Genomic DNA, 16,873 nt, shown 5'->3' on the forward strand with positions numbered 1-16,873 from the left:
ACACAATATTGTTTGAAGTAAGCCAATCCATTATACTCTGTTTATTATGAGATGAATTTGGGGGCTTGTTCAGTTGCACTGAATGGTAGGTAGCATTGTCTATTACAACAATGGAATCCTTTGGTAAATTCAGAATCAATTTTTCTGTTGCCTATTTCTCAAATATATTCGAATTCATTTGCCCGTGGTAATCTCCTATGCTACAATTAGCTTTATAAATTAATTTTGTGTTTGGAATAAATCCCATTTCCCCACCTGCGCATAAAACTATGATTCGCCTTGATGCTGCTCCCGTCTCCACAGCTCCGAATACTTCCTCCGACTGCCAACATTTTCCAACCGTCAAATTACTATCGACCCAAGTTTCATCTACGAAAATAAGAGACCTTTTCTCTTTTCTGAATCTGTGAATATTTCTCAAATATCTCGTTCGCGAAAGTACTATATAATTTTGTTCCATGATGACTTTTCTTTTATTTTTACAATTTTTTCCAACGGAATCCGATTTCATGAAGTATCTTTCGTAGGGTTTCTTTCTCTCTTGGAAAATTTATTTTTTCCTTTATCAGTAATTTTGGAACCGTTGGTACCTTTTTCTCCGTCACATAAAACTCGTGGACAGTTCTCCTTATTACATAGAGATCAAATCCGTCTAAAGCCACATTTTCTATCGTTTTCTTTACAGTACGCTTCTTAGGCGAAGGAAAAACTGGAGGGATCATTTCGGTTGCCTTCTTTACGAATTCTTCTGATGGCGCTCTCTGATACACCGGCGATAGCAGAAACTCGTTTAGTAGCATGCGATAATGGGATGCATATACAACCCTTATCTGCTTCATTATCACAAAATTCCTTTGGTCGAGCTTCGAAAGTGTTTGCCTTTTGAATTCGATTATGCTTTGGAATCCATGAGCAAAAATATCAAACAAAAAACACAAAAGTATTAGACAATGATTAATTGTGACTGATACAACGATCTTGAGATGGAAAGAACTAAATTTATAAACAAGAGCAAAAGGGAGAAGCTAAGAACACTCTGAGATCACTGAAGGAAATTCCAAGCAAGTGTATTTTTCCGTCCCTCCAGACCTACCTTTCGTTTCCCCCCCCCTGGCTTGTTCCATTTCCTTGGCAGCGCGCCAAACCCAGTCTCTCTCGCTTGGACAAGCAGTATGAAGATATATTACACGATAATACTTAATAATTAAAAATGTTATATTACGATTATTTTCAAAATAATGAGATATTTTTGATTATATGGAATTATAGCACTTTGAATCCCCCCTTAGATGAATTTTCCTTATAGAATCTAAGAAAAGATTTAAACAAAAAATCTTACGTTACTAAGTCTTCAAAAGCTTACCCGACTTTAAACAAACAAGATCCTCAGAAAACGCAGATCATTGTACAATCGCAGCAATTATAAAAATAACTTCACGAAGTTCTTCAGTAGATAAATAACCTTTTATACACTTTGCAGGTAACTTGGTACAACTGTTCTTGAATCTCAGACACCATGCTAATATTCTACATAGCCTAACAACGATAAAAACTCAGAAAGTACACAAGACCTTTCCAAATTGAAAGCATCTGAAATGAAAATGTAAACAACAAGGTGAAAATGTAAACAACAAGGTCAAAAGTCGTTAATCCGGACTTGTCGGGACTTCGGCTATTCCGGATTGTAGATCATCAGTTTAAATCTGGTAAGATGGCATGCAGAAATTATAAAATTAAAAATATGAAACCGTAATTTATGAAATAAAGAACAATTATGATCTAAAGGGTATCAAAATTTACAAAAAGAAAAAGCTTAATATTTATTTCTTTACTTTATTAAACATTTCCTTCAATGTAAGTTACTTCGTTTCATGTGATAATACTTTCTCTTTAATTCTATTAAACAGACATAATTTCTTGTTTAGTTACAAAGTTCCGCTGTTCAAGTCCTATAATTGCTGTGTTGAGAATACCGACTAATTTGTCAATCGAAATGTTTTCGTTTTCAATAACCTCTGGGTCACTTTCTTCACTATCGGAAGCGAATTATAATGACGAGGAACTTGATTTAAATCATATCAAAGACGGAGTACATCGAGATGAAATACTACACTTAGTAAGGAATTATAAGCCAAATAAAATAAAAACATCTGCCCTGAAGATAAGGATAGTGCTGACAGATCAACTTCCAATCCGCGGCGTGAAATTGATAAACAGATTTCGGATTTCAAAACATACTTTCGCTTTGTAGATACAAATTACATATTAGTAAATATATATCGGAAATTCTATTTGACATAATCGAAAGTTCAAGCTTACTTTTATGAAATTGCTCTAACAGTCTGCAAAAAATAATAAGCCGGATCCAATTTGAAGATTAAGGAACAACGCAATCTGCAACATTGACTGAATTAGATAATTTTAGCTTAGCGTATAACTCCGTTACACATTAAACGCGCATGCGCACAAACATATTCGCAGCCGTAAAGGCCTTACGCGCTCTCGTAAACGCCAGTGCGCATGCGTGAGCGCGACGCATGCGCAGAAAGTTTGTAGCTTTGAGGTCCGGATTATGGGTGTCCGAAATAACGACTTTTGACTGTAGTAGAAAACTTGTTGAATTATGTAGCGTCTTATCGCCGAGTCCAAGTGTGTAAATGAAAAGGTTCAGAGGAAGGGTTAAATTCGCCCTTTATTTTATCTCAAACTAAGAACACCAGATGGACCATTTCTCGGGCTTACAGAAGTCTTCACTTGGGCTTTAACTCAAGGTAAGAAAATAAGAAACTAATCTAATGCTAAACTAAACTGAACTTAGCCGAAGCTTTACAAAATTATCTCATGTAGTTGGCACTTAATTAAATGAACTGGCAAACATCAGCAGGCACGTACAATACGGCCGAGAGTAGTAGGATTTAGCTTTAAATAATGAAATAGTCTGAAGGCAAATACGTGTTACTAATGGCTTTAAATACTCTTTCTACCTCATGCAACGCGATACTAAAAAATCATTTTCTCAGGGAATAGTAGGTGGGAAACTAGAATAAACAGTAAAGGTTTGAAAATTAAAATAACTGTTAGAAACTTAAAATAACACCTACAATTTCTTTTAACATAATCATTCAGAAAGTGTTTATACATTTTTAGAACGATTTCGATATAGAATTAATTAAAAAAATTAAGCAAATACCTTGGAATAAAAATTTCTGGTAACAGTTTATCTTTTTAAATGAGAACTATCGTCTACTACTTTTTTAATTTATTCTTCTTTCAAAATCTCGCATGTAACTAGGCTGTGGATTGAAGAATACGTTTTTGCGTTTTCTAAAGAGAAATGTTCTTATTTTATAATTCGAAAAGTTGTGAAATGCAAAAAATATACAAACCTGGTTTCGTCAATAGAAAGAAAGTTTCAATAAATGGTTTATCGTAGTCTGAGTATTCTCTTACAAAGCGAAATTAAAAATAAGAAGAGTAAGGGAAAATGTTAAAATCAACTCAACGTACTATCGGAAGAATGTTTTACGTCCCATATTTACAGAAAAAAATTAAACTTCTTTATTCCCATGATTTTCAAAGATTAATACTTCATCAAGACAAAGCACATTTGATAATAAAGGTAATTCTAAATAAAATATTTCCAAATTTTCCTTATTTCCTCATTAATGACATCATCCCAATCAAATTCTAAACTCCGCAATTTCTGTAATAATATTTTGGCGTATATCATCATAGGCGCTAACTATCCCATTGAATCGAAAATTTTCTGATAAATATTTCTCTTGGTGAACACTTCCTTTCTCGTCTATGCTTTCTGAAAAATGAAATGTATCACTAGTAGGTTTCCAATCAACGCCTAACACCTTCAGTTTCATATCACTGGTTATTTCCAATGAAGTAATGTGCTCTGGTATTTCATCAGAAATATTTTTTAAAATACTGAACTACTAGATATCCACTTCCTTAAACAGAGTCCACCTCTTTTCATCATCTCAGAAAACTTAACTTCCTCTACACTTTGCGTTCCTGAAAGCAAACCTTCCACATAAAAATTCACAACTAGTAACTTTAGAAATTAAATTGATTTGTTCATTAAATCTGAGTTTTTTCCCTTACTCTAGTACACAGAAATGTTTCATAAACAGTTAGTTCCATACGTCCCTTGAATGCATTTAGATTAGTACTCTTACTAATCTAAATGCATTCAAAGGTTCTCCAAGTCTATCCGCAATATTCTGTGCCAATTTGTTCTGATTTAACTCGAATCTATCATCTCCTCATTGGCGCATACTACAACTTTACACGTTCTCAGTCGTAGATGATTTGGAAATAGCCTGCTGCTGAAATCTGGGTCCAACAATTAAAAGATCATCTGAGGAATGTTGGTTTTTGCCGAAACATTAAGGAGACTTATAATTTAGTAATCATATAGTTCCTTCATAATGGCATGTTGTAAATCAATAAAATCTCTTCCTTCGGTACTTTTACTCATGGTATTCTCTTATGAAATTCCTACGTTGTTAATGAACCTCACACCTTTTTAAGAGATAACTCTTTAAAAATTTGAACCGACGCATAGCTGATTACCTTGAATCTCCAACCTGGGATGGTGATAAATGAGAATATAATCTCATTATCTATTCCCACGATTATCTCTTTCAAATGTAGAATTAAAGTGATTCTCACATGCCCACTCAGATTTTGCCTGCATATCAAATGTACGCACAGTATCTAATATCCAAAATTCAGATAGTTAACTGCTCCATCTTTCACTTCCATCACAATGCTGTAATAGTAATGATTTTTGAAGCATATTTTTACATTGGTGTATACTTCTACACTGAGCTGAGCTGTGCGGACAAGCACAGCTCAGTGCTTAGAAACTTATCCAGATTCTGAGTATTTCAGATTAAAAACTTGTTACATTTCAATATTGAATGACTAGCTTTAGGATCCCCACACAGATCTCTGAAGCCAAAGAGGCTCTTTGGCTTCAGAGATCATTTCATCTCTAACATTTTGCCTTTTTCTTGTAGAACAATCTCCATTTATTTCCAGTCAGCACATGAATAAAACTTGAAATTAAGCGGCCAATGGATTCTAAGGCAATGGAAAACTGCATTTGAACTAATGATTAAATGTTAAACATATTTTATAAAAGCTACAGCTTTTTTTCGAGATGATAAACACCATTTAGGCTTGGTTTTGTTTCCATTTTTTTATTAAAATAAAGAAATTTAGTTTTTTATGATAGAACAGCACAAAACTTTTAAGATTAGGGTTTTAGTATATCCTTCAAAAACTCTTGTATTGCATTCTGTAACAGCAGAAAGAGCACATTTTCGCAGTTAGTTTACATATTATACACTTAGGAATTAATCTTAATGCAACAAAACCGCAAATTATGACAAACTCATTAATAGATCAAAGACCTTAGTAAATTCGCCGCCGAGATGCTATAGTGGTTAAAGGGCCCTACTGCGGTACCAAAGAGCCCGAGTTCGAATCCCAGAAAAGGCATGGTTGTAACTGTCCATTCCTTCATAGCAGGCAACGGTGGCCGCACTATTAAATGCCTCCACAAAAAAATGGCCACCACTTCTGGAGGTGTGGCCAATGTCTAATAGGTTGGGGGACCCTACTGTGGTACCAAAATTCCTGCGTTCGAATTCCGGAGAAGGCATGGTGGTAACTGTCCGCCCCTTATAGCAGGCAACGGTGGCCGCACTATTAAGTACCTCCACAAAAACATGGCCACCACTTCTGGCCTTAGGAGTGGCCAATGTGGAATAGGCAAGAGCCATTAGATTAAAAAAAGAAAAAAAAAAGAAGAAAAAAAAAAGGAAAAAAACCACTTCAGTAAATTCAATGTTGATTCATTTCCAGAGAAAGTTTTCGCAGAATTCACATAACTAACCCTAATCTTCGAATACCGACATAGAAGACAAAATTATTTATTAACTTGCTTTGTGAAAATGGCAAATTTTGATTCAATCCGAAAAAATACTTCAGGGTGTTTTCAAATATAAAATAACATCTTTTGCAAACACATTCTACTTTTTTCTAGTTTTGTAAAAAGTCTTAAGCCACTGTAACATTTCTTGTCATTATTTTGAACACGATTGTAGGGTTACCGATTTTAATAATATAGTTAATAGAAATTCTATTACATATCGCAGTAAATTTTAGTTACTCTGATAACTTCAGTTGTACAGTACATCAAATAACAAGATTTCAGATCCAAAATCAACAGCTTAAAACTTTTATTAAGCCAACCTGTTGTGAATAAAATACTTGCTAATCATCACATATCCTTTTTCATAATGAAGCAAAAGTTGATATTACTGAGGTCCAGAAACAATTCTGATTTTGCTTCATTAAAAAACCATTTTTATACTAAAAAATAATTCAAATCAATAATGTATACCCCATTTTCTCCATGACCATATGCCATCTTCCAGAGCGCTTCATAATTTCACTGTCATAGAACTTCTAATTTTCTCCTGGAGGGGGAGGGGTATCTAAAAGCGGTTCAGATTTTAACGTCGTACCAGGGGGTTCATACTTCGTTGAGCTCGCAGTTTACCTGTCTGCTCTTGAACTCACTCCTACTCACATGAATTTCTTTTAAACTTTTATTAATATTTTCTTCGCATACAATAAAATCACAAAATTTTGAAAAACATCCTATCTTTAGAATTCCCGATACAGATGAGATACTGCTAGATTTTTTAAAACAGAAGGGCTTATTATACCTATTACCTGAACTTTTACGTCGAATTACTACTTTTGATCACTGTTTCACTTTTCAAATAAATAACCGATGCCATGGCCAGGCGCCTAAAATTTATTATAAATAGTAAAAAATATATAATGCTTTTAATAAATCTAACCAGTCTAATTTCACAAATCCACCTGGTAATTAATAAGAAATCTAGAGAACTGCATTTATAACTTTAAAATCGCTTATTTTGTATTCAATAACAGGCAGATCAAATTTGAAAGAAAAATTAAATATCTTAGCTTCGCTAAATGGCAACAAACTGACGTGTGGAAGTTACAAAAGTGATGTATATTGACTCCGGATTGAAATGGTGCAGTCACCATTCTTGTAATTTTTTTTTCCCAATTATGTAAATTCAAAGAATGTCTATCATGGGGTGTCCGTTAAATTTAAAAAAAAGAAAAAGAAAAATAGAAGTTTCACAGAGTAGGCGTAAGTTATAAAAGCAAGGAAAACGACTCTAAATTGCTGAATTTAGACCACATTTACATTACAGATCACCCTGGAGAATTTTAGATTACAAACATAATGTATATTGTTGCCTTTCTACAGGTTCGTGGATTTGCAGTGATTAACGACAACACTTGTTGAAGAATGAAAACACATAGTTTATTAATCAGTATTACTCAGGACAGTTTCAAAAACACGTACAGTTGTCGAAAAACTAAGACAAGACCGCTGAAACAATCAGGAACACAGTCTTGAGGCTATAACGGTGAAGACTTCACAGCAAAGCACTAGAGTACAACTCCCAAATTCGTTTGGTCGTTCTCAGATCTCAACGTACTCTCAAGACACTCCACGCTACAACTCATGATGCACTCGATAGCCTCAACAATGCATCAGATCGTGATACACTCAAACACTAGACTGGCGATACTCATTCCTACTAAATTTACAGGCAGGGTTTATATAGCTTTTGGCCTGCCTTCGAGAACATTCTGGACAAAACCAGTAAGAATTCATTCTAGAATGTTCTTCATCCATCTATGGCTTATCGTCAATTTTGTGTCCGAATGGGTGATATTGTGGCAAATCTGGCAACCCCGCCTTCCCTTGCCATTTCTGGCAACCCTAAACATGCCTTGCGGGGGAAATTTTGTAACAATATTATAATCATGATCGCTAATACTTTTATTATTAATTAAGGAAAGTTTTTCAAACAATTTTTTGACTAGCTTACAGTATATACTTCTAAGCTGCCCAACATTTAATTCTTCATGTATTTTATTGTTATAATCATACTAAGATGCATTGCATATCTGTTGAAGAACAATATTTTGTGCAGTCTCTAATTGCTTCGAATTAGTGTTTCGCACATGCCCACGCAGGGAAGTTATAAGAAAACATGATATGCAAGATGGCTTTGGAAGGGGTAGTTTGTTAGAATGCTGTATCAGCAATTAGAAGGATAAGTGTTTGCTTTACGTGCTCAATACTTCCGAAAAATGGATGCAATGTATGGGGTCTATGTGAGAGTATTAGCAACGATCACCTCCAGATAAGACATTTTATATCAGATACCTTCAGAATTTCCAATAGCGTGTTAAATGTTGCCATATATTTTTTAGTATTCCCTATATTACTTCTTTAAAAATAATAAATGATAATATTTGGTGACAGAGTTCTTTTATATGTGTTGCCATACATTGTTTTATTCTTGTAATGTTATTTCTTGATAAATAATACATAAGCACAAAACAAATATTCTAATGGTTCAATTTTAAGGTATTGCACTATAACAGATATAACAACACAACCATGCTGCAGTAAATTGCAACTAAAGATTTCTGTGGTTTGCCATTATATTACAAACTACATTCATTTTCACAGTAACTAATTTATTTGTGATCAACAGTTATGAACCATTTTAAAAATGATCCTCAAAAGCAAATTAAGACATCTTATGGCAAATGAATTCCTTTAAGTTAACATGGGATCCAAATACCATTTTTTTTTTTTAAATTTGTTTGCAATGAAACTTTTTCAAATAATTTTTAGTGACCATCATGGATGAATTTAGACTATCAGAAAGCTTATATGGAGATATGATAATAGGCTTCAACTAGCACTTTTAATTTACGATCAAGAATCTTAGTCGATCACCACTAGAATGAAATTTTGCAAATGATTATGATGTGTGTACTCCTTTACTGCAACCTCACCCTGCACAACACATAATATTTTCATATCAATCTGCAACTCTTTCACATTTGTGAAAATAAATTTTAAAAAAAAAAATGACAAAAAGACTGATTTTTAAAATCCATCTTTCAACACAAACAACTACAAAAATGTTCCACAATTTTGTTACATTTTATGTAAAACACATAATATCTTATTCCTCACACATAATGATGTCACATTCCATGCGCTGCACCGAAGAATTGGGAGGACCTCTGACCACTGTTGAGGTTACCCGCAATCTGCACTAGATGAGATCGATATTTCAATCACTGTACTCCAGATTATAGAGAGATCCATTGAAGAAAGCAACTTTTTGCTACAGAGCAAGCCACGCACTCTGTTGCCATGTCCACTGAAGTCAGAGGTGTCTTTGATTCAGTGACAAAGAAATCCTGCAAAGAGGAGTCCTTGCATGCAGTTTATGCGACAGCAGATGGTGACGAAACGTGGACCTAGACAACAAAACACCTGTAACTTCGTTCCAATGTTGTGGTAACACGTGAGAGGATGCTGAACGATCCACCACAGCCGTGTGAACGAGGTGTCTGTTGTTCCATGCCGTTGTGCTATTTCTCGTTGTGTGTGTTTGGAAGAAATGGACCTTCCAAACACACATCAGTGTTGTGGCATTACTATGCACCCCTGTCCATTTCTTCCAAACATGCATCACTGTTGTGGCATTACACTGCATGTGGGCTCCAATTGCTCAATTTGAAAGTCCACGCTCTTGCATACCGATGATGCAGTCTCGTTCAAACTGTTAGTTGTTGGTATGGCACCCTCTGCAGTTGACAAAGCATACTTACCAATAATTAAACATTCACTGCACATAGAGGATGATAAACAGATTTTAATGCAAAGGTACAATCCTTTATATTAGCAACCAGGTCTCATCCCACGCATGCGCAATTGCGTTGTACTTCTAATCATTTGCATGTCTTACCTCACTTTACATTTCCTGTAAGTTTGGTTCAATTTCCATAATTCCTTCATGATGCTGCAATTTTCACAAACATTAGAGTAGATTAAAACAACATTATCATCTAACAAAGTTCTGAAAAGAAATTTGTTATATTTTTAATTATTAGAAATGTCAATGCTGCCCTCGATTCTGTAAACCTGTACAATTTACAAAAATTCCTTACATGAAAATATTCTAGCAAATTTATATCTTATTTATATCTTATCTGTAATTTAATCTATATCTTTATTTATATCTTATTATCAAAAGTAAAATTACTGTTTTCTCATGAAGCTAATATAAAGCAACAAAGTATTTTCATCATTTTCCCTTGCACAATTCTGCTTATCTAAAGTTTTGTAAAAGTATTATTAGAATCTAGTTTTAGTATCTATATTAACTTATGCTATTATATCTACGGATTTTCATTTTTTTTTTTTTTTTTTTTTGCTGTTTTTATTTGTTTTCAATGCATCTTCCTTGAAATAAAAATTTTGCAGATTTGTGGTTTGAACAAATAAGATTTTCGAGATAAAAAGAATAACTTAAGGTCATGTGCATATTCATTCAGTTTCAGAAATAAAATAAATAAATAATTGTATCACTTTAAAGCTAAAAGTAAATATCTTTCAAAGAACAAACAGCAAGTATTTTAAGAAACATTGTTGAAAAATTTCATTAACATACAAAGCACAACTAACAATTATAAACATTTCTCAGTTCGAAAAAAAGAAATATAACCATTTGTTCTCATACCCACATAAAGCATGGCTGGAAATGAAACTTAAATATTACATATTAAGTTGGATATATTAAATAACAAACAAAACCAATTTTTTAATCAAAAGATAAAATTATTTAAATAAATAAATAATTTGCTACATAAAATTGCATTAGATATACCAACAACCTATATTTCTATTGAGTAACAGCTGCAAAAATTAAAAGAAAAGATTTTGTAATGTAAGACCCTGGGCAAATTTGAATGCTTTTATTCATTTTTCCAATAAAACTGTTCTTGTGTATTTAAATTTGATGTCACTCAATCATTGTTGAAAGGGGAAAAAATTTATTTGCCTGACAGATAAACTTAGATGACAATCATTCCTTTCCCTTTCAAGTGACATAATCATACTTATTTACAATATTAAAATGCAATATTACAAAGAAGTAAAAATGCAATAATGCTAAACAGGAAAAAAAAATTTCTTGGAAAAAAATCAAGAAATTTTACATTAGGCTTTTAAAAAATCAAGACCTCAGAATTTGTTTAGTTTTGAATGATATCAAACTACTTGGACAACTATATAACTATATTTAAAAAGGAGTAAAATAATATTACATCTGAATTTTTAGCTCAAATAATTATACTAATAATTGAAACTTATATAACACTTTATTTTGATAGAAATATACAAAAGCAAGAAATAATATAAAAGATAATATTAATGATTTTTAAATAATTTAATTCCCATTAAACAAATGTTCTAAATAAATATCTACAAGCTTGAGAATATTTATTCTGCAAGCAAGTTATAACTGATCAGAACAAATGAACTTGTTAAAGTTAATGCAAAATACATATATCTTTACATTCATTAAAAACTTCATATAAAATACATAAATACAAATGTTTTATACGTACATATAAATGTTACAACATTTAGAAGTTACTTCATACATTTAACTAATTATCCCACTTTCTGCATAAAACTGTAACAATCGAAAATTTTGAGGAGATTTATTAAAAATATTTTCTGACTCAAATTTAAGAGAATTATCATCTAGGAGTTTAAATTGATATATAAGAACAAAATCAGTTAAAATGTTAATGAAGAGTATTAAAGCTGCATTGATTTAAAAAAAAGTGTAACATTTCATCTGGTGTTAAATTAACAGATGTACTTCAGCAATACATAAATTCTTAATTAGTACATTTATTTATATAATTAGACAGTTTTTGTGAATATGCATACACAATACATCTACATACACCTACAATATATGCAAAATACATAACAAGTTCCATACAAGTAATACTTTACAAATGGAAACTTTCAGAGTTCTCTGAACTAAATTTCAGTTCTTTCCATTATGCCTTTCATTATCCTGTTTTCGTTCATCTAATTTGTTCAGATATTTTTTCCACAATAATAAATAATTTCTTCTGAAGATTTTTCATTTGTCATTTAGGAACAGAAAAATAACAATTTCAATGAAAATAACACAAACATGAAAAAATATATTTAATTTATAAATGGCACATTGTAAATATTGTGCACCAACCTATATAATTAAACAGGAATTAAAAAACTATTTGCTGTGTATACTAAATTTTTATTAGTGAAAACAAATTTAATTTCAAAAACCCATTTTAAATATCTGACGCTTGTTGATTATTCTGCACATCCCCATTCACAATAATTCTTGCAAATTTGAGCAACCATAGAAACAATCGGATTCTTCTGTTTCCTTTTACTTTGTTTCCTTGTTAATGTTCTCTTTCTGTGGTTTTCTTTTGGCTACAAGACAATGGGTACAATCATTTTTTCTCCCTAATGTCAAGTTTGATTCCAAGAATGGCATCCATATGCAAACAATAAAATATAATTGGAAGATAGAAGAAAAGTGGTCACATGGTAGATCAGACTTCACACAGTGTTGGAAACAAGCTGCAGAGAATAATCTGTTTGATACCAATTTAAATATGATTACTACCCCCCCAAACAAAAACTGGAGGGGGAGGGGTTTCATTACCAGATGGCACTAATAGATTGTTCACTGTGCAGCAGTGAGTGCTGAATAACTAACAGGTAAAAATACTCTTTAAAAATTTAAGATTAGTCAACAGATGAAAATGGAAAACATAATATTATTTGAATTAACTATGTAAATAACTTATTTGTCATAATATTTTATTAAATTTAAATATTCAGAATATATGACTAGAATATTTCAGAAAATATTTTCTTTACATAAGTGTAAAGCCATACACACTTAGTATCTTGGAACTTTCCCTAAAACAAATATTAGCTCTGATGTAGCAGAAAGAAATATACCCAGAAGTTTTAAATTATTGAATATTCACAAAAAATTTCAAGTACCTAATGTTAAAAGAAATGTAGTGCAAATTTTATGAGATGGAAATTTTAAATACCCAATGACAAGATAAATGTCATCATACAATATATAAAAATACCTATTTGTACTTTAAATTAACAAATTCACTCTTAATCACAGAGTTTACCTGTTTCACACAATACATTTTGTCTTATCAGAAAAGGGTATGTATTTTGATAATGTTATTCAGAACATTTCTTGTCTTCACTATTTGTAGCCTCATCAAATGGTTTAGAAGGATTTTTGGAAGTAACTGGAAATTTTGCATTTCCAGAGGATATGGGACTCTGAGATGATTGCTCAGGGTTCGATGACAGCCATTTTGATAATGTCTCATCTTCGGTCACAGACAGATTTCTTACTGTAAAAGTATTAGCTGCAGATGAAGAATGATTTCCATTTGATGAAAATGATGCCAAATAATTAGCGGGAATGAGACCGGCTTCTTTATTTTTGTTGCAAGCAAGCAGCCATCCTCTTGCAACTGATGTCCTAATACCTGTTTCAAAAAAAAAAAGTGTTAAATTTGTAAATATTTACATTGCCAATTACCACTGAATACTGTTGTTGCAAATTTGTACATGTCTACATTTTGGATATAAGCACTCATTTGTTGTGTATTTGCATGGATTTAGTACATAAAATTTTATATGTATTTAACAGGCTTTGTGGTATTCTCTAAGTGCATAATTAGAAAGTATACCTAACCAATTGCAGCCTATAAATAATTCAGGAAAACTATATCTTTCAATTTAATGGACTTGATAACTTTCTATGGTGTGCAGTGTAAACACTGTGGGGAAAACAATGCACGAAGAAAACTTCAGCATACATCATAGAAAAAAGAAAACAAGAAAAAAACATCACAATTCTAAAACATACCGGTAGAAAAAAAAAAAGGGTTAAAAAACATTGCAGTTTTAAAATAAATGTATAAAACACTGCACATACAAATCATTGCATGTTGATAATATGACAGACATGTACTTAATAAATTAAAATTAGGCTTTAACTTTTAAATACCTGTTCACATAATGATATGTGAGCACAAAACGAAATGAAAAATATTTTTACCTCTATATTTCATATTTTTGAAAAAACTAACAAATTTTTACTTAAGAAGTAAGAAGGAAACTTAAGCACTTGAAATCTAAAAACGTGTAGAAATTAAAGTATACAGCAATTAATAGAATATTAAACTTATATAATTAACTATTAAAAGTAATTATTTGATTAATCTCTCTTACAAAGTTGTATTTTTAGATTTTCATAAAACATATATCATAAAATTGATTAGAAAAAGGGAAGTTGAATTACTGTAGGACTTTACCTATACTAAAACTGTTTAATTATCAAATTATCTAATATTATCATCCAACGATTCGTATGCCTTTATTTTTAATTATGATGTATTTTATGGAACCATGTTTTAAAACTATAAACTTTTTAATTGCTTTACTTTCTACAACAATGCTTTAAAACATGGGTGTTTAAAGTGCGGCCCAAATGCAAATTATGAAAGTATTTAAATTTACACATTTTTATTAAAAAAATAAATGTTTGAATTTGATTCATACATAATCGATTCATTGGCATTTACTTTAAAATAAAAATATCTTAGTATGCCATGATGGTCTTAACTGCAAAGTGACATTCAACTGAAAGAAAAATCTGAAAATGTTTCTTTACTGGAGTTTTATAAAGATTACCTACCCCCCACCCCCGATAAATATCCTAATTTTCACAATCATGCTTTATTAATGTCTTCAGCTTTTGGCAGTACCTATATTTGTGAACAATTATTTTCAAGAATGAAGCATACAAAAAGCAAAAATAGGACAAAGATCACTGACAAACATCTTGAAAATGCATTAAGAATTGCAACTTCGTCTATTGACCCTGATATCAATTTGCTTGTTCAACAAAAGCAAATTCATCCACCTCATTAATTTGAATTTTTTCAACTTTAACAAATTCAAACTTTTACAAATTAATAATAAATATGTACCTATACATATCTAATTCAAATTTAAAAAATGAATAATAAAAAGAAGTTAATTTATTTTAATAAAACAACATAAAGCTAATTTTTATTTCAATTTGATAAAAAATATTGTATGTGTGGCCCCACAAATATGTTTTCTTTGAAATTCTGCCTCGAAAATATTTTTCCTTTGCAATGCGGCCCCAAACGGTCATAGTTTAGACCCCCATGCTGTAAAATATGATGTTTTTTCATTGCTTTCTTTTCTCCCAGGATGTTTTGTATAATCATGTTTTCTTTGAATTCTTTTCTCCAAGACATTTTTGTCCTCATGTTATATAAGGATTAAAATCATGGCTTTTGATCAAAGCTCAATGAAACAATTTGCAGTTTTATTGCATATTTTGCCAAGTTGCATTTTTTGCATTGCATTCCAGAAAATTATAGAATTTATATTTGATGGGAATGTTTCATTAATACTGTTAGTATTTTTGAAGTTATATTCTTTATTAATTACACTTAGCATAGTAGTTTTCGGTTGAGTTTAAGGTCCTTACCACAATACTATTTATATGGCAATAAAACAGGCAACTACCATGCAATAATAAATTAATGAAATTTTGACTTGAAAAATATATATTTCAGCAATTTCTGAAATGAACTAATGTAATGGGAATTAATTTCATAAAGAACAAACAATATAAGCTAAAGTAAATGATAGATCAAACATTTAGAAAAATTCTACATTCTGATCCAAATTTTGAATAAACATGAATTTTATATACAAGAAACAATTTTACAAATGAAATAAAAATTCAATTTTAATTTTAGTCTCATTAATCTCATTTTTTTACTAAGAATTCTTCTTTCCATGTTTCTTCTATGTTTAGCATTTATAATATGCTGTTTTATTTCAGTCAAAATGAGCTGTGCAGCCATTAATTGGTGGCTTCTGGAAAATAATTAGTTATTAAAAATATTTTTAACATCAGCATCTCTCCTTAACAGTCTGGCTTTTAATGACAGAAATCCTAGACATAATGCCTTGATAGTAATCTTGGTTTCAGTGTAATATGCATGAAGTCTTGTGAAATCATCAAAAGACTTCATATTTTGGTGAAATGCATGCAAAGTGTATCGATGATCTTCATTAGTAGCTTGTCGCATGTTCTTAATGTTTTCCTCTCCATAGAATTCAAGTCAAGACAAACTCCATACGACATTCTTTCCATTTTTTAAACTGGAAAATCTCTCTTACACTTGTAGTTTACTCAAAGAATCATCTTTAAAGGTTTGCAAAGCACAATAATGCTCTCAGCTGCAGTTTTCTTCAATAAGAAATGAAATTTCACGCACACTCTTTGCTCTTTGTGATCACGTATCACAAAAATGGTTGAGCATTACCTAAGAAATTACACCTAAAATGAAGTCCGCCAGTCAAATTGGCACCACTTAGCAAATACATTTGAGAAATTCTAAGTTATTAAGTCCCACCAGTAATGTTTTACGTCCCAGCAGTACTGTTCACAATTATGAAATATCTACCTACAATACTCTCAATTTCAGCTATATTTCCATGCCCTAGGTACACTTTCCCAATTGTTGCAATAATTATATACCCAAAATCTACTTAAACATATACTCAAGTGTGTGTATTTGTAAGAACTGTCCACACTGCTGATCAAAAAGTAAAAGCATATTATTTTTTATAACCATGTACTTACTACCAGCAAAGAGAATAGTAACTACGTACTTACTTGGCTGATGAAAAAAAAGTTAGACTGATCAGAAGAAGGGGGAAAAAAAAGACAAAGAAATAAAAGGGAAAAAAACTGAT

The 16,873-nt window shown here is 31.5% G+C and overlaps 1 protein-coding gene across 2 annotated transcripts in view; it reads right to left on the bottom strand.

The window, feature by feature from the left end:
* Nucleotides 1-10,908: 10,908 nt before the first annotated feature.
* Pex13 (peroxisomal biogenesis factor 13) overlaps nt 10,909-16,873 on the bottom strand; it is a 35,444-nt gene continuing 29,479 nt past the window's right edge. For both annotated transcript variants that reach the window (XM_035370681.2, XM_085823459.1), the window contains exon 5: nt 10,909-13,551. In XM_035370681.2, the coding sequence (XP_035226572.1) occupies nt 13,235-13,551 (317 nt within the window). In that variant the 3' untranslated portion in view covers nt 10,909-13,234. The remainder of the gene's footprint in view (nt 13,552-16,873) is intronic.

Source organism: Stegodyphus dumicola, chromosome 1 (assembly GCF_044657685.1).
Source record: "Stegodyphus dumicola isolate Sdum_Otavi_A_Nest chromosome 1, ASM4465768v1".
NCBI lineage: Eukaryota > Metazoa > Arthropoda > Arachnida > Araneae > Eresidae > Stegodyphus > Stegodyphus dumicola.